Source organism: Pristiophorus japonicus, chromosome 5 (assembly GCF_044704955.1).
Source record: "Pristiophorus japonicus isolate sPriJap1 chromosome 5, sPriJap1.hap1, whole genome shotgun sequence".
Taxonomy (NCBI): domain Eukaryota; kingdom Metazoa; phylum Chordata; class Chondrichthyes; family Pristiophoridae; genus Pristiophorus; species Pristiophorus japonicus.
Genome location: NC_091981.1, coordinates 135,013,311 through 135,039,897, shown reverse-complemented (window position 1 = coordinate 135,039,897; position 26,587 = coordinate 135,013,311). Strand labels below are relative to the sequence as shown.

General features: G+C 44.4%; 1 protein-coding gene across 2 annotated transcripts in view; it reads right to left on the bottom strand.

Annotated features, from left to right (window-relative positions):
- macc1 (MET transcriptional regulator MACC1) overlaps positions 1–26,587 on the bottom strand; it is a 68,068-nt gene that overhangs the window by 11,626 nt on the left and 29,855 nt on the right. For both annotated transcript variants that reach the window (XM_070880991.1, XM_070880992.1), the window contains exons 2-3: positions 15,654–15,768; positions 13,017–15,076 (exon numbers count right to left, since the gene is read on the bottom strand). In XM_070880991.1, the coding sequence (XP_070737092.1) occupies positions 13,017–15,076; positions 15,654–15,756 (2,163 nt within the window). In that variant the 5' untranslated portion in view covers positions 15,757–15,768. The remainder of the gene's footprint in view (positions 1–13,016; positions 15,077–15,653; positions 15,769–26,587) is intronic.

The window sequence follows — 26,587 nt, the reverse complement described above, 5'->3', positions numbered from 1 at the left end:
TCAAAAGGCTTTTGACAAGATCCCACACAAGAGATTGGTGTGCAAAATCAAAGCACATGATATTAGGGGTAATATACTGACGTGGATAGGGAACTGGTTGGAATATAGGAAGCAGAAAGTTGGGATAAACGGGTCCTTTTCAGAATGGCAGGCAGTGACTAGTGGAGTGCCGCAGGGCTCAGTGCTGGGACCCCAGCTCTTTGCAATATGCATCAATGATTTGGATGAAGGAATTGAGTGTAATATCTCCAAGTTTGCAGATGACACTAAACTGGGTAGCAGTGTGAGCTGTGTGGGGGATGCTAGGAAGCTGCAGGGTGACTTGGACAGGTTAGGTGAGTGGGCAAATGCATGGCAGATGCAGTATAATGTGGATAAGTGCGAAGTTATCCACTTTGGGGGCAAAAACGCGAAGACAGATTATTATCTGAATGGCGGCAGATTATGCAAAAGGGAGGTACAACGAGACCTGGGTGTCATGGGGGTTCATCAGTCATTGAAAGGTGGCATACAGGTACAGCAGGCAGTGAAGGCAGCAAATGGTATGTAGGCCTTCATAGCGAGGGGATTTGAGTATAGGAGCAGGGAGGTCTTACTGCAGTTGTACAGGGCCTTGGTGAGGCCTCACCTGGAATAGTGTGTTCAGTTTTGGTCTCCTAATCTGAGGAAGGACGTTCTTGCTATTGAGGGAGTGCAGCGAAGGTTCACCAGACTGATTCCTGGGATGGCAGGACTGACGAGAGGCGGGAGTTCCGGGGATCGGAGAGGCCTACAAAGGGCCAGGGAGACCGGGAGCGCAGCGAGTCGGCGAGAGGCAGGAGTTCTGGGGATCGGAGTGGCCTACAAAAGGCCAGTGAGACCGGGAGCGCAGCGAGTCGGCGAGAGTTCTGGGGATCGGAGAGGCCTACAAAAGGCCAGTGAGACCAGGAGCGCAGCGAGTCGGCAAGAGGTGGGAGTTCTGGGGATCGGAGAGCTCAGCTTGTGCAGCGACAGGGGGAAGGCAAAAAAGAAGAAAGAAATTGAAAGGTGACATCACAGCCGAGGGGGCAAGTGATTGGCTGGTGATTTGCAAGTAGTTTTTATTTTTTCTCTTCTATGTCAGGAAGTAACCTTTAGCATTGTTGTTGTCAATTTAAGTTAATCTAAGGGGTAAGTCATGGCAGGAGAGCTCGGACACGTGATATGCTCCTCCTGTACTATGTGGGAAGTCAGGGACACTTCTGGTGTCCCGGACGACAACATGTGCGGGAAGTGTATCCACCTCCAGCTCCTAACGGACCACGTTGCGGAATTGGATCTGAAGGTGGATTCACTCTGGAGCATCCACGATGCTGAGAATGACGTGAATAGCACGTTTAGTGAGTTGGTCTTACCGCAGGTAAAGGGTCCACAGCCAGATAGGAAATGGAAGACCAACAGGAAGGGCAGTGCAAGGAAGGTAGTGCAGGGATCCCCTGCAGTCATCCCCCTGCTAAACAGATACACCGCTTTGAGTACTGTTGAGGGGGATAACTCATCAGGGGGGAGCAGCAGCAGCCAAGTTCATGGCACCATGGCTGGCTCTGGTGCACAGGAGGGCAGGAAAAAGAGTGGGAGAGCAATAGTGATTGGGGATTCAATTGCAAGGGGAATAGATAGGCGTTTCTGCGGCTGCAACCGAGACTCCAGGAAGCTGTGTTGCCTCCCTGGTGCAAGGGTCAAGGATGTCTCGGAGCGGGTGCAGAACATTCTGAAAAGGGAGGGTGAACAACGAGTTGTCATGGTGCACATTGGTACCAACGGTAAAAATTGGTAAAAAAACGGGATGAGGTCCTATGAGATGAGTTTAAGGAGCAAGGAGCTAAATTAAAAAGTAGGACCTCAAAAGTAGTAATCTCGGGATTGCTGCCAGTGCCACGTGCTATTCAGATTAGGAATCGCAGGATAGCTCAGATGAATACGTAGCTTGAGCAGTGGTGCAGTAGGGAGGGATTCAAATTCCTGTGGCATTGGAACCGGTTCTGGGGGAGGTGGGACCTGTACGAACCGGACGGTCTGCACCTAGGCAGGACTGGAACCAACGTCCTAGGAGGAGTGTTTGCTGGTGCTGTTGGGGAGGAGTTAAACGAATATGGCAGGGGTATGGGAACCAATGCAGGGAGACCGAGGGAAACAAAATGGAGACAGAAGCAAAAGACAGAAAGGAGATGAGTAAAAGTGGAGAGCAGAGAAACCCAAGGCAAAAAACAAAAAGGGCAACTTTGCAGCAAAATTCTAAAGGGTCCAAGTGTGTTAAAAAGGCAAGCTTAAAGGCTCTGTGCCTCAATGCGAGAAGTATTCGGAATAAGGTGGACTAATTAACTGTGCAGACAGCAGTTAATGGCTACGATGTGGTTGGCATCATGGAGACATGGCTCCAGGTTGACCAAGGCTGAGAACTCAACATCCAAGGGTATTCAACATTTAGGAAGGATAGACAGAAAGGAAAAGGAGGCGGGGTGGCGTTGCTGGTTAAAGAGCAAATTAATGCAATTGTAAGGAAAGACATTAGCTTGGATGATGTGGAATCGGTATGGGTGGAGCTACGGAATACCAAGGGGCAGAAGACGCTAGTGGGAGTTGTGTACAGACCTCCAAACAGTAGCAGTGATGTTGGGGAGGGCATCAAACAGGAAATTAGGGGTGCATGCAATAAAGGTGCAGCAGTTATCATGGGCGACTTTAATATGCATACAGATTGGGCTAACCAAACCAGAAACAATACGGTGGAGGAGGATTTCCTGGAGTGCATAAGGGATGGTTTTCTAGACCAATATGTTGAGGAACCAACTAGGGGGGAGGCCATCTTAGACTGGGTGTTGTGTAATGAGAGAGGATTAATTAGGAATCTCGTTGTGCGAGGCCCCTTGGGGAAGAGTGACCATAATATGGTGGAATTCTTCATTAGGATGGAGAATTAAACAGTTAATTCAGAGACCATGGTCCAGAACTTAAAGAAAGGTGACCTTGAAGGTATGAGGCGTGAATTGGCTAGGATAGATTGGCGAATGATACTTAAAGGGTTGACAGTGGATGGGCAATGGCAGACATTTAGAGACAGCATGGATGAACTACAACAATTGTACATCCCTGTCTGGCGTAAAAATAAAAAAGGGAAAGTGGCTCAACCGTGGCTATCAAGGGAAATCAGGGATAGTATTAAAGCCAAGGAAGTGGCATACAAATTGGCCAGAAATAGCAGCGAACCCGGGGACTGGGAGAAAATTAGAACTCAGCAAAGGAGGACAAAGGGTTTGATATGGGCAGGGAAAAGAGAGTACGAGAGGAAGCTTGCATGGAACATTAAAATGGACTGCAAAAGCTTCTATAGATATGTAAAGAGAAAAAGGTTAGCAAAGACAAACATAGGTCCCCTGCAGTCAGAATCAGGGGAAGTCATAAATGGGAACAAAGAAATGGCAGATCAATTGAACAAGTACTTTGGTTCGGTATTCACTAAGGAGGACACAAACAACCTTCCGGATATAAAAGGGGTCAGAGGGTCTAGTAAGAAGGAGGAACTGAGGGAAGTCCTTATTAGCCAGGAAATTGTGTTGGGGAAATTGATGGGATTCAAGGCCGATAAATCCCCAGGGCCTGATGGTCTGCATCCCAGAGTACTTAAGGAGGTGGCCTTGGAAATAGCGGATGCATTGAGTCATTTTCCAACATTCCATCGACTCTGGATCAGTTCCAATGGAGTGGAGGGTAGCCAATGTAACCCCACTTTTTAAAAAACGAGGGAGACACAAAACAGAATTATAGACTGGTCAGCCTGACATCGGTAGTGGATAAAATGATGGAATCAATTATTAAGGATGTCATAGCAGCGCATTTGGAAAGAGGTGACATGATAGGTCCAAGTCAGCATGGATTTGTGAAAGGGAAATCATGCTTGACAAATCTTCTAGAATTTTTTGAGGATGTTTCCAGTCGAGTGGACAAGGGAGAACCAGTTGATGTGGTGTATTTGGACTTTCAGAAGGCTTTCGACAAGGTCCCACACAAGAGATTAGTGTGCAAAGTTAAAGCACATGGGATTGGGGCTAGTGTGCTGACGTCGATTGAGAACTGGTTGGCAGACAGGAAGCAAAGAGTAGGAGTAAATGGGTACTTTTCAGAATGGCAGGCAGTGACTAGTCGGGTACCGCAAGGTTCTGTGCTGGGGCACCAGCTGTTTACATTGTACATTAATGATTTAGACGAGAGGATTAAATGTAGTATCTCCAAATTTGCAGATGACACTAAGTTGGGTGGCAGTGTGAGCTGCAAGGAGGATGCTATGAGGCTGCAGAGTGACTTGGATAGGTTAGGTGAGTGGGCAAATGCATGGCAGATGAAGTATAATGTGGATAAATGTGAGGTTATCCACTTTGGTGGTAAAAACAGAGAGACAGGCTATTATCTGAATGGTGACAGATTAGGAAAAGGGGAGGTGCAACGAGACCTGTGTGTCATGTTACATCAGTCATTGAAGGTTGGCATGCAGGTACAGCAGGCGGTTAAGAAAGCAAATGGCATATTGGCCTTCATAGCGAGGGGATTTGAGTACAGGGGCAGGGAGGTGTTACAACAGTTGTACAGGGCCTTGGTGAGGCCATACCTGGAGTATTGTGTACAGTTTTGGTCTCCTAACTTGAGGAAGGATGTTCTTGCTATTGAGGGAGCGCAGCGAAGGTTCACCAGACTGATTCCCGGGATGGCGGGACTGACATATCAAGAAAGACTGGATCAACTGGGCTTGTATTCACTGGAGTTCAGAAGAATGAGAGGGGATTTCATAGAAAGATTTAAAATTCTGACGGGTTTAAACAGGTTAGATGCAGGAAGAATGTTCCCAATGTTGGGGAAGTCCAGAACCATGGGGCACAGTCTAAGGATAAGGGGTAAGCCATTTCGGACTGAGATGAGGAGAAACCTCTTCACCCAGAGTGTTGTTAACCTGTGGAATTCCCTCCTACTGAGAGTTGTTGATGCCAGTTCATTGGATATATTCAAGAGGGAGTTAGATATGGCCCTTAAGGCTAAGGGGATCAAGGGGTATGGAGAGAAAGCAGGAAAGGGATACTGAGAATGATCAGCCATGATCTTATTGAATGGTGGTACAGGCTCGAAGGGCTGAATGGCCTACTTCTACACCTATTTTCTATGTTTCTATGCTCATATTGAATGGTGGTGCAGACTCGAAGGGCCAAATGGCCTACTACTGCTCTTATTTTCTATGAGTGTATCTATGAGTCTAAATATGGCCAAAATATTCCTTAGGTCCCATCTAAACTGAAAAGTTTCAGGAGGGGCAAATTTAAAAAAATTACATTTATAGACAAGGATAGATCTAATGGGTCCCTTGTTGAATACCTTACTGCCACGATTGTTCCAGGTTTATACATAAACATTCACCAAGGTAAGGTGCTGTAGATTTCTACCCCAACAAGAGTAAGAAACTTCAGAGAATGAGGTGAGGAAATGGACAAGCCTATCTTGAATTACCAAGAACAATAAGTGCAATTAATCACACAAATATTTTCATATTTCAGTTACAAGTTTTTCTATTGAACACCTCACTTCCACCTGCCAGTGGTTGGATAAGTGGGACATCAGTGAAACATTGACAAATCTGGAGTTATCAACTGCCCTAAATTGCTAATTAAGAATGTCCTTTGTCCAATTTTCAGTGCAAGATAGATTCCAAATATAATACAGCTGATTGTGAGAGATAGAAGATAAATATCACTCCTAGATCCCGTCCGAACTGACCCCCGTCCGGACGGAATTCCTCATCGGCGCCAAACCCCGGAACCTCCCTCGGGGGCCGGCGCCTCACAACTTGAGCCGCCTCGGGGAAATCCCCTCCGTGCCTTTCAGTTCCGCGCGGAGGGGTTTCCTGTACGGGCTGCTCCTGCACACCCTCAACTTTGCCATCCTCGCCGGCCGTCCGGACACGCCATGGCGTACCATCTTGCCGTCCGGAGGAGGCGGGGGTCCCCGATGGAGGGCACTCTACGCAGGGGTCCTCCCACTATTCATCGGTGACTTGGCCTGGAGGGTGGTGCACGGAGCAGTGCCGTGCAACAAATTTTTAAGCCGGTTCACGGACTCCCAGGCCGCCTGCAATTTCTGCGGTCTGGAGGAGTCCGTGTTCCATGTTTTTATTGAGTGCACGAGGTTGCAGCCCCTGTTCCATTATTTGAAGGGGCTGCTCCTGAAATTCTGGCTGCACTTCAATCCCACTCTCCTGATCTTTGGGCACCCTGTGCGGAGGGGAGCGGGTAGGTCCGAAGGCCTCCTCGTAGGACTGCTCCTGGGCACGGCCAAGGGTGCCATCAGCCGGTCCAGGCAGCGGGTGGTCGAGGGGGTCGTTCAACCTGACTGCCTGCCTCTCTTCCGCTCTTACATCCGGTCCAGGGTGTCCTTGGAGATGGAGCACGCGGTGTCCACCGGTACGCTCGCGGCCTTCCGCGAGAGGTGGGCACCGGAGGGACTGGAGTGCATCATCACGCCCGGCAACCAAATTTTAATTTGATTTTACGTTTTTAAGTTTAATTTGTTTTAATTGCCGGTGCTTTTAGTGTCCCCCTTCCCTTTTATAGGGGGCACTGGGGAAAATTGTGATTTTAGTGCCCAAAAAAAAAAAAAAAAAAGAAAAACACAAAAAAAAAGGGGGGAAAAAAAAAAAAAGGGCCTTGTAAATGTCTGGAGTGTCACCCAGGTCGGGTGGCACCGTTTAATGTTTTATGTTTTGCAGGTGAACTCCAAAAAGAGTTAAATATCACTCCAGTGATATCATTGAACTCATTAAAAGATGAGAATGCTTTTAAAACACAATTTTTGCCTCGAGTTTCAACATTTTAAAATTTGTGATCTATATTCACTTCAGGACAGATTGCCCTTTTCAGCTCCACGTAATCCTGTCAAGGTCATTGTTGAGGAATACAGGTTACTATGTTCCCTCAGGGCATGTCAAGCGCAAATCTCTGATTTTGTTTTTTTTGGTCACATTTTCCGACCACGCCCCTTATGGCACAAAGCTTAAGGAAACATATGCAGAAAGCTTCAAATAAAAAGCTAAATTTTTTTAAATACATGGTTTTCCCTTTTTGCCATGACAAAATTGGTGTCATCTGTTAAACTGTACACAAAGAATCCAGAGTTTATGAATATATTAGAATGTAGGCAGCATCACTGGTTCGCACCATCCAGAAATTATAGCCTTCCAATCAGAGCTCAGCTGCAGCAATCAGATCTTCCCACCTCAACCTGCAGGAAACGAGTTGCTTGACCCCAAAACACATAACCCATTCTATAATCCAAACATGCACAATAGGATACTTGCAATCTGTGCCTACAAAAACAAGAAAGGAGCATTTTACTGATATAAGGAACACTGGAGATCTTTGGCACAGGGAGTACAGCCCTCAATCCAAATTTCAAAATAAAACCAACATGCCTGCTGCATCTCTCAAAGAACCTGTCTGGTGTGAAAAAATGTTTTGTGATTTAAAGACAGCCACTAAAGAAAGTTTACCTTCAATGATAAGGCTAGGCAGAGTAATTCAAAGCTCTAATGGAGCCAAAAGCAGTGTATAACTTATTTGGCCTTCAAAGCCTGTAGGTTTGATTGGGCATAAAATTGGATATCTGATGAGCCCAGTAAATATATTCCTTCCCATGTTGAGTTACCCATTATATCTTAAATCACTTGAGCTTAATCTAGAACAATTTTTAAAACATATAAAGCAAGCAATCTTGAATATTAGTGTGAAGCATTGGCTTTTAATACCTACATGTAGAATTTTACAACACAGAAACAAGCCACTTAGCCCATTATGTCTGTCCTGCTATTTTTCTCCTGGCCTGAATCCCATTTCTCTTGCTCACTTCTTATACACTTTAGTATTCCACTTATTCAAACAATTTCCTATTAGAATAATTAGTGGATTCTGCTTCAAAAATGGTTTGAGACACACAAATTCACAAATGAGAAATCCACTCTGAAGAATTATTTTTCTAAATTTCACTTTGATTCTTTGTGATGACCAATGAAAACAAACTATTATTATTCTAAATCTTGAAGATTAGGTCACCAATAATCTGCTCAACTCTAATGAAAAAAAGTCTAATTTCTCAAATCTCTCTTCACAGCTGCAACATCCTCTTCATTTCAGTTAACTTTCTGGTGCATCTATGCTGCACCTTAACATTTTGTGTACATACACACCAGGGTCCTTAATCTATTTAAAATCTCATCATTTAAGGTACATTTTCTTTCCCTTTTCATACTAGCACCTGCAATTTCTCTCGACAGAAGAACTCAACAGATCACTAACAAACCGCAAACTGCACTAGAAGCCATGTACACAACCACCACTACAAAGACAGGCACTAACACAGGTTTAGAGACACCTACACTCCTACATGTCAGTCATTCACCTGCATTGGAACATTGACAAAACATTGGTTGGGTGCTCACCAGTAAACCCAAGGCCGAAACTGAAGCAGCGATAGAAATGGAAATTAATGGCCCATAATTTGCCACCAGCAGCGAAGCAAAGGCGTCTTGAGATCTTTGTGGTGAGAAATTCGGCTTCTCCGACGTGCAGTTGAAATCAGCGTAGTTTAATGGGAATGCCATACGTGATCTGCTGTGACAACAAGCTTTATAAGCAGCCAATCACAATGCAGAATTTTCAGACAGGGAACCAGGAAGTGGAAAAGCTCCTTTTATTCTGATTTTTTAAAAATCTTAGCAAGCAAAACAAAGATTGGGGCTCTCAAAAGGTAAGCCTGAAATAAAGATAAACAAACTTTTTTTGAAAAATAATTTTAAAAATATATAAATATATTTTTAAGTTGCTTAATGATTAAAATGACTAAGTTTGATACTCCATAAAATTGGAATCAGTTTTTCAGGGCCATAACATTTGTTTAGCAGTCAATACACTTAAAACCCCAGTTCTTCTCTCAGAGGGTCATGAAACTTTGGAATCCTCTACCCTAGAGAGCAGTGGAGGCTGGGTCATTGAGTATATTTAAGATGGACATAGACAGATTTTTGAAAGATAAGGGAGTCAAGGGTTATGGGGAACAGGCAGGGAAGTGGAGTTGAGCCAAAGATCAGATCAGCCATGATCTTATTGAATGGTGGAGCAGGCTCGAGGGGCCAAATGGCCTACTCCTGTTCCTATTTCTTATGTTCTTATGTTCCACCTAATCCAAAAGGGTCTAACTTTTAATGGGGTATTTAACAACGATATTACCATGGAAAAGCCGAAATGTGTCAGTTTCCCTGATTGCCAACAATGGGGGGGTGCGGGTGGGGTCAGTGTCAGAGCAGTGAAGGAATGAATACGTTAGGATGCGCTAGATCCTGAAGTTGCGATCAGTTCCAAAGGGGTAAAACAGTGAACATTATTACCCATTACAACTTCCGGGCCATTCTCTAACCTCCTCAGATATCTGCACTCATCCAATTCTGACCTCTTGCATATCCCCAATTTCCTTCGCTCCTCCACTGGCGGCCATGCCTTCAGCTCCATAAGCCCTAAGCTCCAGAATTTCCTCCCTAAACATCTCCACTGCTCTCTCCTCTCAAGTCACTGCTTAAAATATGCCTCTTTGAGCAAGCTTTTGGTCACTTGTCCTAATATCTCTATGTGACTTGATGTCAAATTTTATCTGATCACGTTCCCTTGAAGCACCTTGGGACATTTTACAACATTAAAGGTGCTATATAAATGCAAGTTGCTGTAGAAAGACCTTCAGAGCAAGTCTGTTGGAGCACCAAGATATCCAGAGTGTTGTTAATACCATCTACATTATGATAGACAAGAGGCTGGTAAACATTGCAGGATCTATCTTCGAAATGATTATTTCCTTCTCTGACATATATAATCTGCTGAACCAACAAGCAACTGTACTACAGTAAAGTACACTGTGGAAGGAATGTCAACAGACATCTCACCGATCCAATGACAAAGCAACCTGGGGTATTGCGTGAAAATGCTGAGGCTTTTTTGGGGGTGCTTGGCCCCTTTAAGGGGCTATGTGGCCCATTCAATATACTGCACATACACGGTTTTACCTACAGCCACACAGTTTAAAGGGAACATTGTTCACAAGGTGTACTCTCCAAAGGAGCCTTGCGGTCAGGACACGCGAAGAGAAATTACAGTAAACTATGAGTGAATATTTCTCAGATCTTAAGGTTGTATAGTGATCTCTCCTGAGACAGATGCTGACCACAGGAGGCCACGGTAGGTGGCTCAAGAGCCTGGCATTGGAACTCAGAATAGCAGCATGTTCCTGATAAGAGTTTGGCCATATATATCTGGATATATAACTCAAAGATTCAGCCCTCCATGGGAACTGTTTGAGATACACACCAAGATACATATTCATTAGAGATTGCACCTGATCCCACCGCCATACAGTCAACTGGCAGAACCAGAGGACACAGATTTAAGGTGATTGGCTTAAGAACCAAAAGGCAACATGAACTAAATCTTTTTTACGCAGCAAGAGGTTAAGATCTGGATTTCGCTGCCTGAAAGGATGGTGGAGGCGGATTCAATTGTGGCTTTCAAAAAGGAATTGGATAAGTACCTGAAGGAAAAAAAATTGCAGGACTACAGGGAAAAGGTGGGGGAGTGGGACTAGCTGAAGTGGTCTTGCAGAGAGCCTGCACAGACTCGATGGGGTGAATGGCCTCCTTCTATGCTGTAACATTCTATGATTCTATCATTCAAGCCAGATTCCACAGCAGTACTCGTACCAGAACAGGAATATAGAGGGCATTTCCCCACCACCAGTACAATGGGGCCAAGTTTCGGCCTGAGTTGCTCTTGTTTTTTTGGAGCAACTGGTTTAGAATGGAGTATCTTAGAAATTGCAATTCTCGGCATTTAGTTTGCTCCAGTTCTAGTCAGTTAGAACAGTTTCAGTTTGGAACAGACTTTTTTTTCCAAAAGGGGGCATGTCCGGCCACTTACGCCTGTTTTGAAAGTTTAGGCAGTGAAACTTACTCCAAACTAACTTAGAATGGAGTCAGTGTAGATTTTTGTACGCTCAGAAAAACCTTGCCTACACTTAGAAAATCAGGCGTAGGTTACAAATCAGGCGTAGGGAATGGGGGGTGGGGGGGATTTAAAGGGAAGTTTACAAACATTAAACACTTCAGTTTTACAAATAAAGAGCCATCATCAATAATAATTGATAAATACATCAATAAATAAACCAATAAATCAATAAAAAAAAAAAAAAAAAATAAATAAAAATACTTACCGACTGCAGCGCCGGGAGCCCTCCAACAGCGTGCTGGGACAGCCCCCCCACCAGTGTGTCTCTGTCTGTCAGTGTCTGTGTTTCTGACAGCGAGGGGAGGAGGAAAGAGGAAAGAGGGAGGAGGGGAGGGGGTGGAGGAGCAAAGGGGGAGGAGCAAAGGGGGAGGAGCAAAGGGGGAGTGAGGGGGAGGAGGCTGAACGGGCCCGGCCCGGCCGGGCCCAAGACTTCGGGCAGGGCCCGCCCCCAGCGCCGGAGTTAAAGATAGGTGGCCGGGGGTCGGGTCCTGGGGGGGGGGGGGAGCGAAGTCGGGGGTGGGGTGGGGAGTTTTAGAGAGCCAGCTGAAGGGAGGAAGCAGGAGCTGGGCGTGGGAGGTGCAGCCTGATCCACGCCGCCCCAATGAGCCCATTCGGCCAGGGCTAGGGGCTGTGTGCTTCAGGCCCCTCCCACACAGTTTTGGGCGCCTGGAGCTACTGCACATGCGCGCCCACTGTAGCGCGCCTGTGCAGAGGTCCCGGCACTGTTTTCAGCGCAGGGACCTGGCTCCGCCCCCACAGCTCTTGCTGTGCCGCGCCCAGCTCCAGAGGACCTGCAATGAGCCGGAGAATCTGTAAGTATGTTTTAGGCGCACTTTCGAGTGTGGAACGGCCCGAAACTTGGGCCCAATGTCACAGGATGAAAAACAGTGCACAGGTTTGATGAAAAAGGTCTATATAATAGTCATTTAGCACATAATAAAGTTCAAACTGTTTACATCACCATCACATGAAATTTTGACTAAGCACACAGGGAAAACTTAAGTTCAGCTGTTTCTAGTGTAACAAGAGAAAAATAACCATTATTTATGACCAATAAACATGACTAATTGTTCTTGTGGATGTAACATTAGTAGATATGTACGTGCTTTACTCAGACCCATGAATAATGTTTCTTGCACTTTGGCAAAGGAGAAGCTGACATAGGTGGTATAGGTATTCTGATTTTTCTTAATTTCCTATTTACCCTGCTCTTCCTCTAAAAAGATGTGGATAGTCACACGTAGACAAAATGCCAATTCTTACCTTAAGCTAAATTATTAAGCTAAATTATTTGGCCTAGTTACACCAGTTCCAAACTTGACTTACAAAAAGCTTCACGTCACTTCCCGCTCCCACACCATTACCTCTGGAGTTCCCCAAGAATCTATCCTTAGACCTTTCCTATTTCTTATTTACTCAGCCAACAAAAATGCAGTAAGTGTACAGATTACAAGTAATGCTCCGCAATAAATTACATAAAATTGGAAAAACATTCAGGCCTATAGTGTAAATCTGACCAACTTACTCAAGTCATGGTATTTTACATTCCATCAAGACAAAAGAAAGCAGATTTGCATTGAATAGCACTCCCTCACATTTCTCAAAGCATTTCACATGGAACCAATTGCTTTGAAATGTAGGCACTGTTATGTGGGTGAATGCAGCTGCCATCTTCCACACAGCAATGTCCCACAAACAGTAATGATATTAATGATCAAATAATATTTTTGGTGAATTTGCTTTGGGAAAAATGTTGAAGAAATTAGGAAAATGCCACACCATAGGATCTCTAACATCACCTGAACCATTGAACAAACAGATGAGGTCTCCGTTTAAAGTTACATCTAAAGGACAACAGCATTAATGTAATATAATATAACCTCCGTGCTGCACTGAAGTAACAGCCTTACCAGAACTACTTACCAGAACAATTTCATACAGAAATTTTCTTTTTATCTTGTTGTCACTAGTGTGGCAGTCTTCTTTCAGCTTCTCTAGTACACATGCAACTCTTTCCGATTCATTCTCAACAGGTCTCCTACAAATTTCATCCAGTGAGAGATCAATGTATCCAAGCACTTCAGCAAATGGCTTCCAACTGGAAATATTCTCTGCGATGATTGTACGGATGGATGAATACATGTAAGTCAATTTCTTCATAGGAATAATAATTTGATAGAGCAGTATCTTGGTTGTAACCTTTGCATCTGAAAAGTCTATGACCTGTTCCTTAGAAATCACCTTCACATTTTTGCAGTGCACAAGGCCAATCTTTCCTCGTAAGAAACCAACATACCACTCTTTAATCCTTGTTTGACCCATTACTTTGACTTTGTCCATCCCAAGAAATGCAATAGTGTCACCTTTAAAATATTCCAATAAGTATTCAATCTTTGGTTGCCTTAGCACAGATTTCAGTGCTACTCCATATTTAAGAATATTTATTTGTCTCTCTTTAAACATGGGATACTTGATAGGTGATGTTTCACATGAAGGCATGGCTGTTAGTGGCTCCTTCCCTCTCCAGATATGTCTTTTCACATTTGACTTGGGTGTTGGCATGGGTGTCTGGACACTGAATTGTGTTATTACATCCTGGCTGGCTCCTGTAATCTGAATCTCAAGTTGAAACGAATTAACTTCTCCAGATTTGCACATGGACAAAGAAAATTGCTGTCGAACTGTTCTACCCATTTTCAACAAAGTTCTTTTAATTTGCTTGTTCTGATCAGCTTCCTGTACCTCATACTTTGAGTCAGTGGGAAAAATTGAAATTTCAAGATCTTGTGGCCTACCTAACTGAAATTGATGCTTTCCCCAAAGTTGAAGAACGACTGGCGGCAAATTTTTATTGCTTTTCTTAACATCTGTAAGTTTCTGTGGGACTTGATTGTGACCAAATATTGTGCAAACTGCAGTAAAAACTGGATGAATGTGTTTGGGTCCGTAAACTCCAATAGTAATCATTTTGTTAAGATAGTCCCATACCATCAATGCTGGAGGCTGAATGGTTTTAGCTTCAACTGCTGCTATAATATACATACAAGGACTCAAATTTTCCAGCTTTACTTGCATAACATCTTTATATATATAAATGTTGTGCACTCTCTCAAAAGGGCCCTCTTTACTATCACTGCAAAGGCACACAGTTTCAGTCATAACTTGACTCATAGGATCAGTTTTCACTTCAGCTGACACCTTCATTTCCAAAGAAATAAAATAATTGGTCTTGAAATTGCTCAGTTTTAGCTCTAGTAATGGACCAATGGTTGTACAAAGGTCATTATTAAGCGCCTGAGGTGGATCAAGCAAGGACTTTATAGCCACTTCCTGGATTTCACCTGGTAGAACATGACCTTCAGGTATATGGACACTTACATCCGATTCAGGCAACTGAAGTGATCCCCCTTTATGGTCCATCTTACAGACAATGTGCGTTTCAATAGCCTGTGTCTGCCCCCAGCCAGGATTTTGGCTTATCATATCCAAATCAAGGCAGGATCTAGTTAGTTGCCTATGGCTCAACCATGCCATTTTGTAGGCTTCTCTGTCATTTTGAAATGATTCCAAATTTGGAACCATAAATTGGCTCACTGGACGATTATTCTGAGGAACTACTTCTTTGTTTGAAAAATCCAAAATATCAGAAGCACTTTTCCACCTTCCATGCTGCTTTGCAAAAGGTTTTCCAATATAGATCAGGTGGTCAATGTCCAATTCATCAGTTGAAGAGCTAATGGACTCTGCAATGCTTGGATTTTTAAACAGTGGCTCCTCCTTTAACTCAGATGTTGCGTTTGCTATCTTACCATCACTTGTTTTGGCAATCTCATCTAAAAATGGGTTTGATCCTGACAAACCGTTCCAAAATGGATTTGTGGTCGGAAAAACTGTATTGCTAGGAGGATCAAATAACAGTTCATTCAAGTCTTTTAGCAAATCAGTCTCGTGCCCAAGTGAATTTTCTTGATAACTGCTGTTATCTATAGAAGAAGAGAAAAAAAAAGTGGAAGGATAAAAAATAAGTGGGTTAAAAAAATCTTGAAAGAACAAATGCCAAAACAAGAAAAATATACAAGCAAAAGAATCTAAACAAGGCAAAACTGGATCATCGTTCAGTAATGACCCATTGCATATTATGATTGTTGTACACCAAGGGGTAGAAACTGCAGAGCACCAGCCTGCCAGCACGAACTGGTCACCAGAGCAGATAGGCCAAAGGCCCGATCGAAATTGGGCTTCTGTCCTCATTTAAGTTAGACCAACGAGCTGCGGACGTCAACTGCGAGTCCCCAGATGGCTCACCAGTGAAGCGAACATCAATTCTCAACTGCTGCGAGCTGGCATTCACACTCAGGGAGGAAAAACAATCAGATGCAGGCCACCCCACTAAGTTGGTATGCTTTGTGCCTGAAAAATGGGCACAATGCATAACAAATTTTACCAATAAATATTTAGTCACAGAAAGTGAACCGATCCACTAAACCCAATGTATAGTTAGCCTGAAGTAAACCAGATCTGGAGCAAGAATTTATTATATAGTATATACATTTTTAATACCTTTTAAAAATATGTTATTTGTTGATGGGTTTTCATCCAGATCAATCAGTGTTCCTTCTGACCTGCTGCGTGCATGACGAGGAGAATGGGTCCTAACGGCCATTTTGATTTAGTTCTGCCAACAATAAAGATAAATGATAAGCATTATGATTTTACATCATTAGAGACAATAATGGATACCAGGGCAATGATTACTGCCCTGAAATCACTTCCAAATATTTATTTATTTGTACTAACATATTAACTATTTGGTTACTTTCCAAGCAAACAGCCAGAAATTCTAACCTATACATGTGCACTGGCTTCAAGGACCGTCAGCTTGAGATAACTTAAGGCACTATACTTTATGCTGCAATTCATCCCAACGCTCACCATCAATATGCCAGCCGAAGAGATATTGAAGTATACATGCAAGGCAGATAGCTAGAACAAGGCAGTGTAGCTTCAGCATTCCATGTGAATCAGCTCTGCATCCAGGACAGCTATTTCTACTCATGGGTAACAAGAAGCCCAGCCCCACTTCACCTAGTTGTGCAGCAGGACTGCAAGTGGCCAGCTTGAACGAATGAGTGGGCACAGTCACTGAGCAGCCAATGACCTTCTGACCCTTATACTCAATACAGTTTTGGGGCTGAATTTTCACCAACATTCTGTGCCACTTTTTTGGCATTCGCTGTTTTTTTTTGAGCAAACTAAAATCTCCAAGTTTAGCCAAACATTCTGCGCCATCGTAAACTAGTTACAACCGATTTTTTTAGTTCCCGAATTTTTGAGGTCACTGGGGGAGCAGAGTGAGAGCCCCGCCATTTCTGGCCATTTAAGCAAGTTTGGCCAAATATGATTTTCCAAAAACGGTGCAGTGCCCCATTCTGAAAAACCTTACCTAACTTAAGAAAAATCGGCGTAGAAGCTCGAGTTCCACGGCCCGGGATATCAGCGGCTAGGGTGGGGCCTTTTGGCCCGGGATAGAAGCAGCACCGAGGGGCGGGCCTTTCAGGAGCGACACCTCCTAATGTGAAGAGGCTTGAGGCTTTGCTACCGAAAGGCGTTTGTGCAATTTGCTGTTGTTATTTATACAATGAGCTGCCTAGAGGCAGTCAAGGACGATGGAAAGCAGTTCCTTCAAATAAAACATAGAGCTCAGTTGAAACAACTAGCAGCAGTTGTGTCTGTTTATTCTCGCTGTAATGGAACGGCACCAGCACCGGGGGCGGGGGCGGGGGCCTTTCGGCCCGGGATAGGAGCGGCATCAGGGCTCTGTCTTGTGTGTGTTTCACTTTCCGGTCTCAGCCCTTCAGTGTGTCCCTCGTTATCCTGGCAACCTCAGTTTTTTGGGGCAGACCTTAAGGACAATCTGCAACGTGCCAAATTCAAAATTTATTATGGCAAAACGTGCAACTTTTTTTTGCCGCAGTCGGCCACTAAAAAAAAAAATCGGATGTACCTCTGCAATTGCGCCAAAATCGGTCATGTGGAAAATTGACCGATACCCTATAAACTGGAGTCACCACTGGGGCACAGACCCACCTCATTTAATGTATGGGTCCTGTCTGGTATTTAAAAAAAAACTTAAGTAAAAGTACATCGGTCATGTGGGAATTCTTACAAAAAAAATTCTAATTTTTAAAAAGAAACTTTATATATAATCACATATAATGGGCAGCGCGAGTCCGGGGACGGAGAGGCCGATAAAGGATCGTCGGAGGAGGAGTTCAGGCAGTTGGGCAGCGCGAGTCCGGGGTCGGAGAGGCCTATAAAGGCTCGGAGGAGGAGTTCAGGCAGTTGGGCAGCGTGAGTCTGGGGTCGGAGAGGCCTATAAAGGCTCATCGGAGGAGGAGTTCAGGCAGTTGGGCAGCACGAGTCCAGGGTCGGAGAGGCCTATAAAAGCTCGTCAGAGGAGTTGTTCAGGCAGTTGGGCAGCACAAGTCCAGGGTCGGAGAGACCTATAAAAGCTCGTCGGAGGAGGAATTCAGGCAGTTGGGCAGCACGAGTCCAGGGTCGGAGAGGCATGGCTTGTACAGCTGCAGCAGGGAGGCAAAATAGAAGGAGAGAGAATTCAAAAAGTGACGTCACAGCCAAGCTGGTAAGTGATTGGTAAGTAGTTTTTCTTTTTCTTTCTTTTATCAGTAAGTAACCTTTAGCATCCTTGTTGACAATTTAAGAGTATCTAAGGGTTAAGTCATGGCAGGAGAGCTCGGACACGTGTTATGCTCCTCCTGTACTATGTGGGAAGTCAGGGACGCTTCCAGTGTCCCTGACGACTACGTGTGCGGGAAGTGCGTCCACCTCCAGCTCCTGACGGACCGAGTTGCGGAGCTGGAGCTGCGGGTGGATTCACTCTGGAGCATGCACGATGCTGAGAATGACGTGAATAACACATTTAGCGAGTTGGTCTTACCACAGGTAAAGGGTCCACAGCCAGATAGGGAAGAACAGTGCAAGGAAGGTAGTGCAGGGGTCCCCTGCAGTCATCCACTTGCAAAACAGATACACCGCTTTGGGTACTGTTGAGGGGGATGACTCATCAGGGGAGGGCAGCAGCAGCCAAGTTTATGGCACCGTGGCTGGCTCTGCTGCACAGGAGGGCAGGAAAAAGAGTGGGAGAGCGATAGTGATAGGGGATTCAATTGTAAGGGGAATAGATATGCATTTCTGCAGCCGCAACCGAGACTCCAGGATGGTATGTTGCCTCCTTGGTGCAAGGGTCAAGGATGTCTCGGAGCGGGTGCAGGACATTCTGAAAAGGGAGGGTGAACAACCAGTTGTCGTGATGCATACAGGTACCAACGACAAGTAAAAAAACTGCATGAGGTCCTACGAGACGTATTTGGGGAGCTAGGAGTTAAATTAAAAAGTAGGACCTCAAAAGTAGTAATCTCAGGATTGCTACCAGTGCCATGTGCTAGTCAGAGTAGGAATCGCAGGATAGCTCATGTGAATATTTGGCTTGAGGAGTGGTGCAGAAGGGAGGGATTCAAATTCCTGGGACACTGGAACCGGTTCTGGGGGAGGTGGGACCAGTACAAACAGGATGGTCTGCACCTGTGCAGGATCGGAATCAATGTCCAAGGGGGAGTGTTTGCTAGTGCTGTTGGGGAGGAGTTAAACTAATATGGCAGGGGGTTGGGCACCTATGCAGGGAGACAGAGGGAAATAGAAGGGGGGCAGAAGCAAAAGATAGAAAGGAGAATACTAAAAGTGCAGGGCAGAGAAACCCAAGGCAAAAAGCAAAAATGGCCACATTACATCAAGATTCAAAAGGGGCAAAGTGTGTTAAAAAGATAAGCCTGAAGGATCTGTGCCTCAATGCGAGGAGTATTCAGAATAAGGTGAATGAATTAACTGCGCAGATAGCAGTTAACGGATACGATGTGATTAGCATCACGGAGACATGGCTCCAGGGTGACCAAGGCTGGGAACTCAACATCCGAGGGTATTCAGCATTTAGGAAGGATAGACAGAAAAGAAAAGGAGGTGGGGTGGCGTTGCTAGTTAAAGAGGAATTGTAAGGATAGACATTAGCCTGGATGATGTGGAATCGCTATGGGTGGAGCTGCGGAATTCCAAAGGGCAGAAAACGCGAGTGGGAATTGTGTATAGACGTAGTGAGGTTGGGGACAGCATCAAACAAGAAATAAGGGATGTGTGCAATAAAGGTACAGCAGTAATCATGGGCGATTTTAATCGACTTATTGATTGGGCTAACCTAACTGGTAGCAATGCGGTGGAGGAGGATTTCCTGGAGTGTATTAGGGATGGTTTTCTAGACCAATATGTCGAGGAACCAACCAATGAGCTGGCCATCCTGGACTGGGTGATGTGTAATGAGAAGGGACTAACTGGCAATCTTGTTGTGCGAGGCCCCTTGGGGAAAAGTGACCATAATATGGTAGAATTCCTTATTAAGATGGAGAGTGACAAAGTTAATTCGGAAACTAGGGTCCTGAATTTAAGGAAAGGTAACTTCGACGGTATGAGGCGTGAATTGGCTAGAATAGACTGGCAGAGGATACTTAAAGGGTTGACGGTGGATAAGCAATGGCAAACATTTAAAGGTCACAGCAATTGTACATCCCTGTCTGGAGTAAAAATAAAACTGGGAAGATGGCTCAACGATGGCTAACAAGGGAAATTACGGATGGTGTTAAAACCAAGGAAGAGGCATATAAATTGGCTGGAAAAAGCAACAAACCTGAGGACTAGGAGAAATTTAGAATTCAACAGAGGAGGACAAAGGGTTTAATTAAGAGGGGGAAAATAGAATACGAGAGGAAGCTTGCAGGGAACATGACTGACTGCAAAAGCTTCTATAAATATATGAAGAGAAAAGCTTAGTAAAAACAAATGTAGGTCCCTTGCAGTCAGATTCAGGTGAATTTATAATGGGGAACAAAGAAATGGCGGACCAATTGAACCAATACTTCGGTTCTGCCTTCACAAAGGAAGATACAAATAACCTTCCGAATGTACTCGTGGACAGTGGGTCTAGTGAGGAGGAGGAACAGAAAGATATCCTTTTTAGGCGGGAAATTGTGTTAGGGAAATTGATGGGATTAAAGGCCGAAAAATCCCCGAAACCTGATTGTCTGCATCCCAGAGTACTTAAGGAAGTGGCCCTAGAAAGAGTGGATGCATTGGTGATCATTTTCCAATAGTCTATCGACTCTGGATCGAACAGTTCCTATGGACTGGACGGTAGCTAATGTAACACCACTTTTTAAAAAAGGAGGGAGGGAGAGAGAAAACGGGTAATTATAGACCGGTTAGCCTGACATCAGTAGTGGGGAAAATGTTGGAATCAATCATTAAGGATGAAATAGCAGCGCATTTGGAAAGTAGTGACAGGATTGGATCAAGTCAGCATGGATTTATGAAAGCTAAATCATGCTTGATGAATCTTCTGGAATTTTTTGAGGATGTAACTAGCAGAGTGGACAAGGGAGAACCAGTGGATGTGGTGTATTTGGACTTTCAAAAGGCTTTTGACAAGGTCCCGCACAAGAGATTGGTGTGCAAAATCAAAGCGCATGGTATTGGGGGTAATATACTGATGTGGATAGAGAACTGGTTGGCAGACAGGAAGCAGAGAGTCGGGATAAACGGGGCCTTTTCAGGATGGCAGGCAGTTACTAATGGGGTGCCGCAGGGCTCACTGCTGGGACCCCAGCTTTTTACAATATACATTAACGATTTGGATGAAGGAATAGTGTGTAATATCTCCAAGTTTGCGGATGACACTAAACTGGGTGGCAGTGTGCGCTGTGAGGAGGACATTAAGAGGCTGCAGGGTGACTTGGACAGGTTAGGTGAGTGGGCAAATGCATGGCAGATGCAGTATAATGTGGATAAATGTGAGGTTATCAATTTTAGGGTCAAAAACATGAAGGCAGAATATTATCTGAATGGCGGCAGATTAGGAAAAGGGGAGGTGCAATGAGACCTGGTGTCATGGTTCATCAGTCACTGAAAGTTGGCATGCAGATACAGCAGGCGGTGAAGGCGGCAAATGGTATGTTGGCCTTCATATCTAGGGGATTTGAATATAGGAGCAGGGAGGTCTTAATGCAGCTGTACAGGGTCTTACTGAGGCCTCACCTGGAATATTGTGTTCAGTTTTGGTCTCCTAGTCTGAAGGACGTTCTTGCTATTGAGGGAGTGCAGCGAAGGTTCACCAGACTGATTCCAGGGATGGCTGCGCTGGCGTATGAGGAGAGACTGGATCAACTGGGCCTTTATACACTGGAGTTTAGAAGGATGAGAGGGGATCTCATAGAAACATATAAGATTCTGACGGGACTGGACAGGTTAGATGCGGGAAGAATGTTCCCGATGTTGGGGAAGTCCAGAACTAGGGGACCTAGTCTTAGGATATGGGGTAGGCCATTTAGGCCTGAGATGAGGAGAAACTTCTTCACTCAAGAGTTGTTAACCTGTGGAATTCCCTGCTGCAGAGTGTTTTTGATGCCAGTTCATTAGATATATTCAAGAGGGAGTTAAAGAAGACCCTTACGGTTGGGGGGGGGGGGGGGGGGGAGAATCAAGGGGTAAGGAGAGAAAGCGGGAGGGGGGTGCTGAGGGAGTGATCAGCCATGATCTTGTTGAATGGCAGTGCGGGCTCGAAGGGCCAAATGGCCTACTCCTGCACCTATTTTCTATGTTTTTATGTTTCTATCCCCATTATTGAGCATTCCGTAACAGTTTCTGATGCACTCATTCCCTGATAAAACACCCCACAAAGAGACTGATCAAATTTTGTATTAAGTAATCTAATGTGGGTAGTGAATCTTTGACTTGTGAACAAGACAGAGATTTTATATACATCTAAATTTATATGCAGCGTATTGAAGATTCAGTCCTGGATCTATGATTATATTGCCAATTCTGCCACTGACTGAACTCACCTGCACTCTAGATAGTGTCAGTCAGTCAGCTTTTCGTCTTGATATCATAAAATACTTCTTGAAGAGAAACAAGCAAGGAATTCACTTGAGACATCCAGTTTAAACGATTAACTAAGGTGCAAGACTCTGGCAGATTGCAAATCCTTTTAAATGTAAAGAGCTGAGCAAAATGTATATAATTACACAATGGGCAGGTTTGAATTGGTAAAGGGAGACTTAGAAGGGGATTTTGGAGTATTTGTGCCTTTATTATTTTCAATGTCTAGACTATGTAGGCAAAATTTTTTTAAATGAATAGAATGTTGCAAAATATAACATTGTCAGCATAAGTGAATGCAATTCAAAAAGTAGTTAATTGTGCAAAGTACTTTTAAGATGTTTTGCTGTGTGATAAGTATGTTAGATAAATCCAAATTTATCTGTCATTTGAAGCCAGAATAATAGAGCAGGGGGTGTACAACTTGCAATCACCGAACCTGACAATCTCAGTAATGCCAACCCCACCATCTCATAAATCATTAAACTCTTAAAAATCATGACATTTGGTAAGAATATTTTTCAAATATAACAAATATAGATTGACAGTTCGTTCATAAACCTCATTTGTGGCTTTATTTAATCTCCAACAAGTCACGTCTCTTCACAAAAACTATATTACTGCATCTGAAAATGCTTTACAAAAAACTTCTAAAATATCCGACCTGTTATCATCACGTTCCTATGTTTGAGTTACTCCTCGCCTTTCAGGCAGGTGACTTTTCAGCATCAGGTAAGCGCAAAATTATTGCACTCCAAACAAAAATTGCCAATGATGTACACAGTCTATTAAGGACATCCTTCCACATTCATGTTGGTGATGTACGTTAGGGGAGGGCTATTGGCAGCACATGTATTGGCAAATAGGGGCAGTATCTGTCTACAGTTTTAAAGAGGTTCCCTTGACTTCTACTTTGCCAGCTTTGGGCTGGTTTTGCTAAATGTTTTCAAAGTTTTACTTTTCTGGGGTTTTTTGTATTCAGGGATCCTCAAGAGCTCTTAAATTCAAATCCAATTGTTTTTGCAATATAAATATTTACAAAAGCACACATTCCTCAGTTACGTCTCTAATTTAGTTTGTTTGTGCAAAACTCGAATTTAATCGACTGCTCTCACCCCACAGCACTTCCTTTACCTCGAAAGCAGTGACCACGGTGGTTGGTTAGGGCTCAATTTTCCCCAGTGATTTGCACCGTTTTTTTTTGGAGCAGGCTGCTGTTTTTGGCCTAAGTTGAAAAACCAGAGTTTCCCCAATCAATTTACACTAGTGTAACTCAGGTAGTTACGATCTTTTTTTAGGTCAGTTCTTTTTTTCAGCCAAAGGGGGCGTAACCAGCCATCTGCGCCAATTCTGGTCATTTATGGAAGTTTGGTCAGCTGAGAGTTACTCCAGTTCTGCTTAGGCCAGCGTATGTGACCTCTCCAGAAAACCCTTGCGGAGAGTTAAATAAATTGGCGCAAGTAAGGAAATCGGTGCAGCAGGTGCCCGGCACACACAAAGAATTTAGAGAGTGTGTGGGCGAGTCGGCGGGCGTGGGCGATTGAGGTGAATGAGTGAGTGAGGTGAATGAGTGAGGTGAGTAATTGCAGAACCGGGGACCGAAAATTGGACCGGGAGACTGGGGACCGAGAATGGGACCGGACCAGCAAGCCTTTCGGGCAGGTTTGGAGGTAAGTTGCTGTTATGTGTTTTTCAATTCTCTTAATGTGTTGGGAGCTGTCTGTATGCGTCACTTTGCAGCCTCACGTCGCATTGTGTCCCTGGTTACCATGGCAGCACGATCTTTTTGGTGCAGATCAAGGCTCCACCCCCAAAACTAAAGGACAGGTTAGGCCACGCCAAAATGAAGAGATCCAATGGGGAAACTTAGAAAAAAAATTTTTTGGCGTACTTGGGGCCCCCCCAAAAAAAAAATCGGACATAGCTCTTCAAGTTTGCCAAAAAAAGCTTTGGGGAAAATTGAGCCCTATGATTGATTGCAAACCCAGCCACTCACTTTTAAGGGCTCAATGGAGCTGCTGCAAAATAGTCAATGAGCATGGTCAAAGAGCAGATGCTCATTATGATGTGTTTGATATGTTACGTGATTCAAAGAGGATTTTCAGGGCATCATGCAAAATCCAGAGAGTAAATACTAGCACAATGCAGTCTGTGATCCCGGCGAAACAAACTCCCACTGCAGTCCTCAGACTCCACATCACATCCCTCTCAAAACAAAAGTGCCATGTTGATGATGGGCGTATTAATAAATCATTGTTTGCAGCTCTCTCACTCCATTCCATTCTTTTTTTGCTCCTCTGGGTTACGTTTTTCGTTGTTCGCACTCTGGTCGCTGCAATTTTCTTTCCTCACATTCAGCCCCAGCCGCCCCCCCTCCCTCAAATTTTGCGTCTCTTTCCCTGCCATCATCGGTGGGTGTGTGTATTGGCTTTGTGAACAACAGAAGGCAGGAAAGCGATTCGGAGGGGGGAGGGGTGGGGAGGATGGGGGGAGGCTGTGCGCAGAGAGAGAACTGAGCCCAATATGGAGCACACGGGAGATAGCGGGTGAATATCTCCAAGACTCACAGACAGAAGGTTGCAGAGCAGATTCAGTCATTCTACCCAGTCCTTATGTCCTTGGCATCAGCTACTCCTGTGCGCACCATACCAGCAGCTTATTGAGCAGTGTGGAAGCAAGTCATCCTCAACTCCGGGGAACTGCCCAAGATTACAAGCATTGAAGGGGGTGCAGAGAAGAGGAATTAAACTGATCATAACTGTAAAGGGGGTGAGGACTAGAAAAGCTCTGCAATCCAGAAACGAGGGAGTTAAGAGAGGATCTTACCAAGATATATATAAATATAATTGTTATAGTGAAATTAAATGCAGAATATTACTTCAAATTAGACTAGAAAACCAAGAACCAGAGGACAGAAAATTAAATTGGTGCTAGGTAAATTTAAAAGTGAATATTAGGAAGAACTTTTTCACTGTGATAACTTGGGGGAGATTCTGCTGGGTGTGACAAAGCCTTGGACCAGCTATCTATCAAAGGATAGCTAATATACCAGAAGGTTGAGCTTTGATGGGAAAAATAATCTTTTTCTGTCCTTTGGCATTTCTTATGTTACTACAGGTGCAACATCAAGAATCCGGAATACTCGGGACCGAGGCCATTCTGGATTTTCGATCGTCTTTCTGATATCACGAATCTGGAAACACCAGAGCCCAGGTTCGGGTACTTCCATATTTCAGAACATCAGAAAGCAGGGGGGGGGGAGGGAAGAAGAGTCAGGGCCCCATCATGGAGGAGCTGTTCGGGCAGACCCCACCGCCGAGCAAGTGTTCGGGCCAGCCGGCTCCATCACGGAGGTGTTGTTCGGGTGGGCCGGCGGCGGCGAGCAGGGCAAGGTGAGTGGAGGCGAAGCCATAGGTCGGGCAGCAGTGGGGGCCCCGAGGTCATTAGGGTCATTGGGTCCAGATTCCGGAACATTTCACGGATTCCAGGCGACCCTGACACCGATCGGTCCGGATTCCGGATCTTCGACGCTGTACTGTAAAATGAAATGTAGTGCACTGTGACATTTTTTTAAATAATTGCAATGAGAGTATTCAATTCTAAATTAATTCAATAACAAGGCTAACATTTCATGCATAGAAAGCTCTCAAAGGATTAAGGAAACAAAGATCCTTTGATTCTCTCCATCTCAGCCCATTCCAATTTTTTCTCTCATTTTCTATCCTTGCTTTTGTCTTCACCTCAATCTGTATAATTCTCCGTCTCTATCCTTCATTTACAATCCCTGTCATTTTCTGTCCCCATTCCCTCCTTTAAAAAAATTCTAGATCCACCATTACAAAAACAACAATTGTGTACTTTAGCTTATGTCTATAATACAACTGACAGAATATAGCCACAGCATTCCTGTCCACTGCACTCCTATTATAATGACTTTTCTTATGTAATACATGAAGCCAACTGAAATGTGGAATGTAATTGCAAAACAGTAATAAAACAACTTGTATTTATATCGCACTGTTTACATAGTAAAATGTCCCAAGGCGCTTCACAGAGAAGTTATAAAACAAAATGTGACACCAAACCACATAAGGAGATATTAGAGCAGATGACCAAAAGCTTAGTCAAAGAGGTAGGTTTTAAGGAGCACCCTGAAGGAGGAAAGAGAGCTAGAGACACAGATGTTTAGGGAGGGAATTCCAGAGCTTAGGGCCTTGGCAACTGAAGGCAAGACCACCAATGGTAGAGCGATTAAAATCAGGGTTGCTCAGGAGGCCAGAATTAGAGGAGTGCAGATATCTCGGGGCGGGGGTGGGGGGGAGTTCTGGGGCTGGAGGAGATTCTTATCTTCTTAGGCAGTCCCTTGGAGTCGAGGATGACTTTCTTCCACACTAAAAAAAAAAGTGTTCTCAGGTAACTGATGTGTCCAACGCAGCACCTGCAGTCTCTGTCACAGATGGTGGTTGGAGGGACAGGTGGGTGGGGTGTTTGGGTTG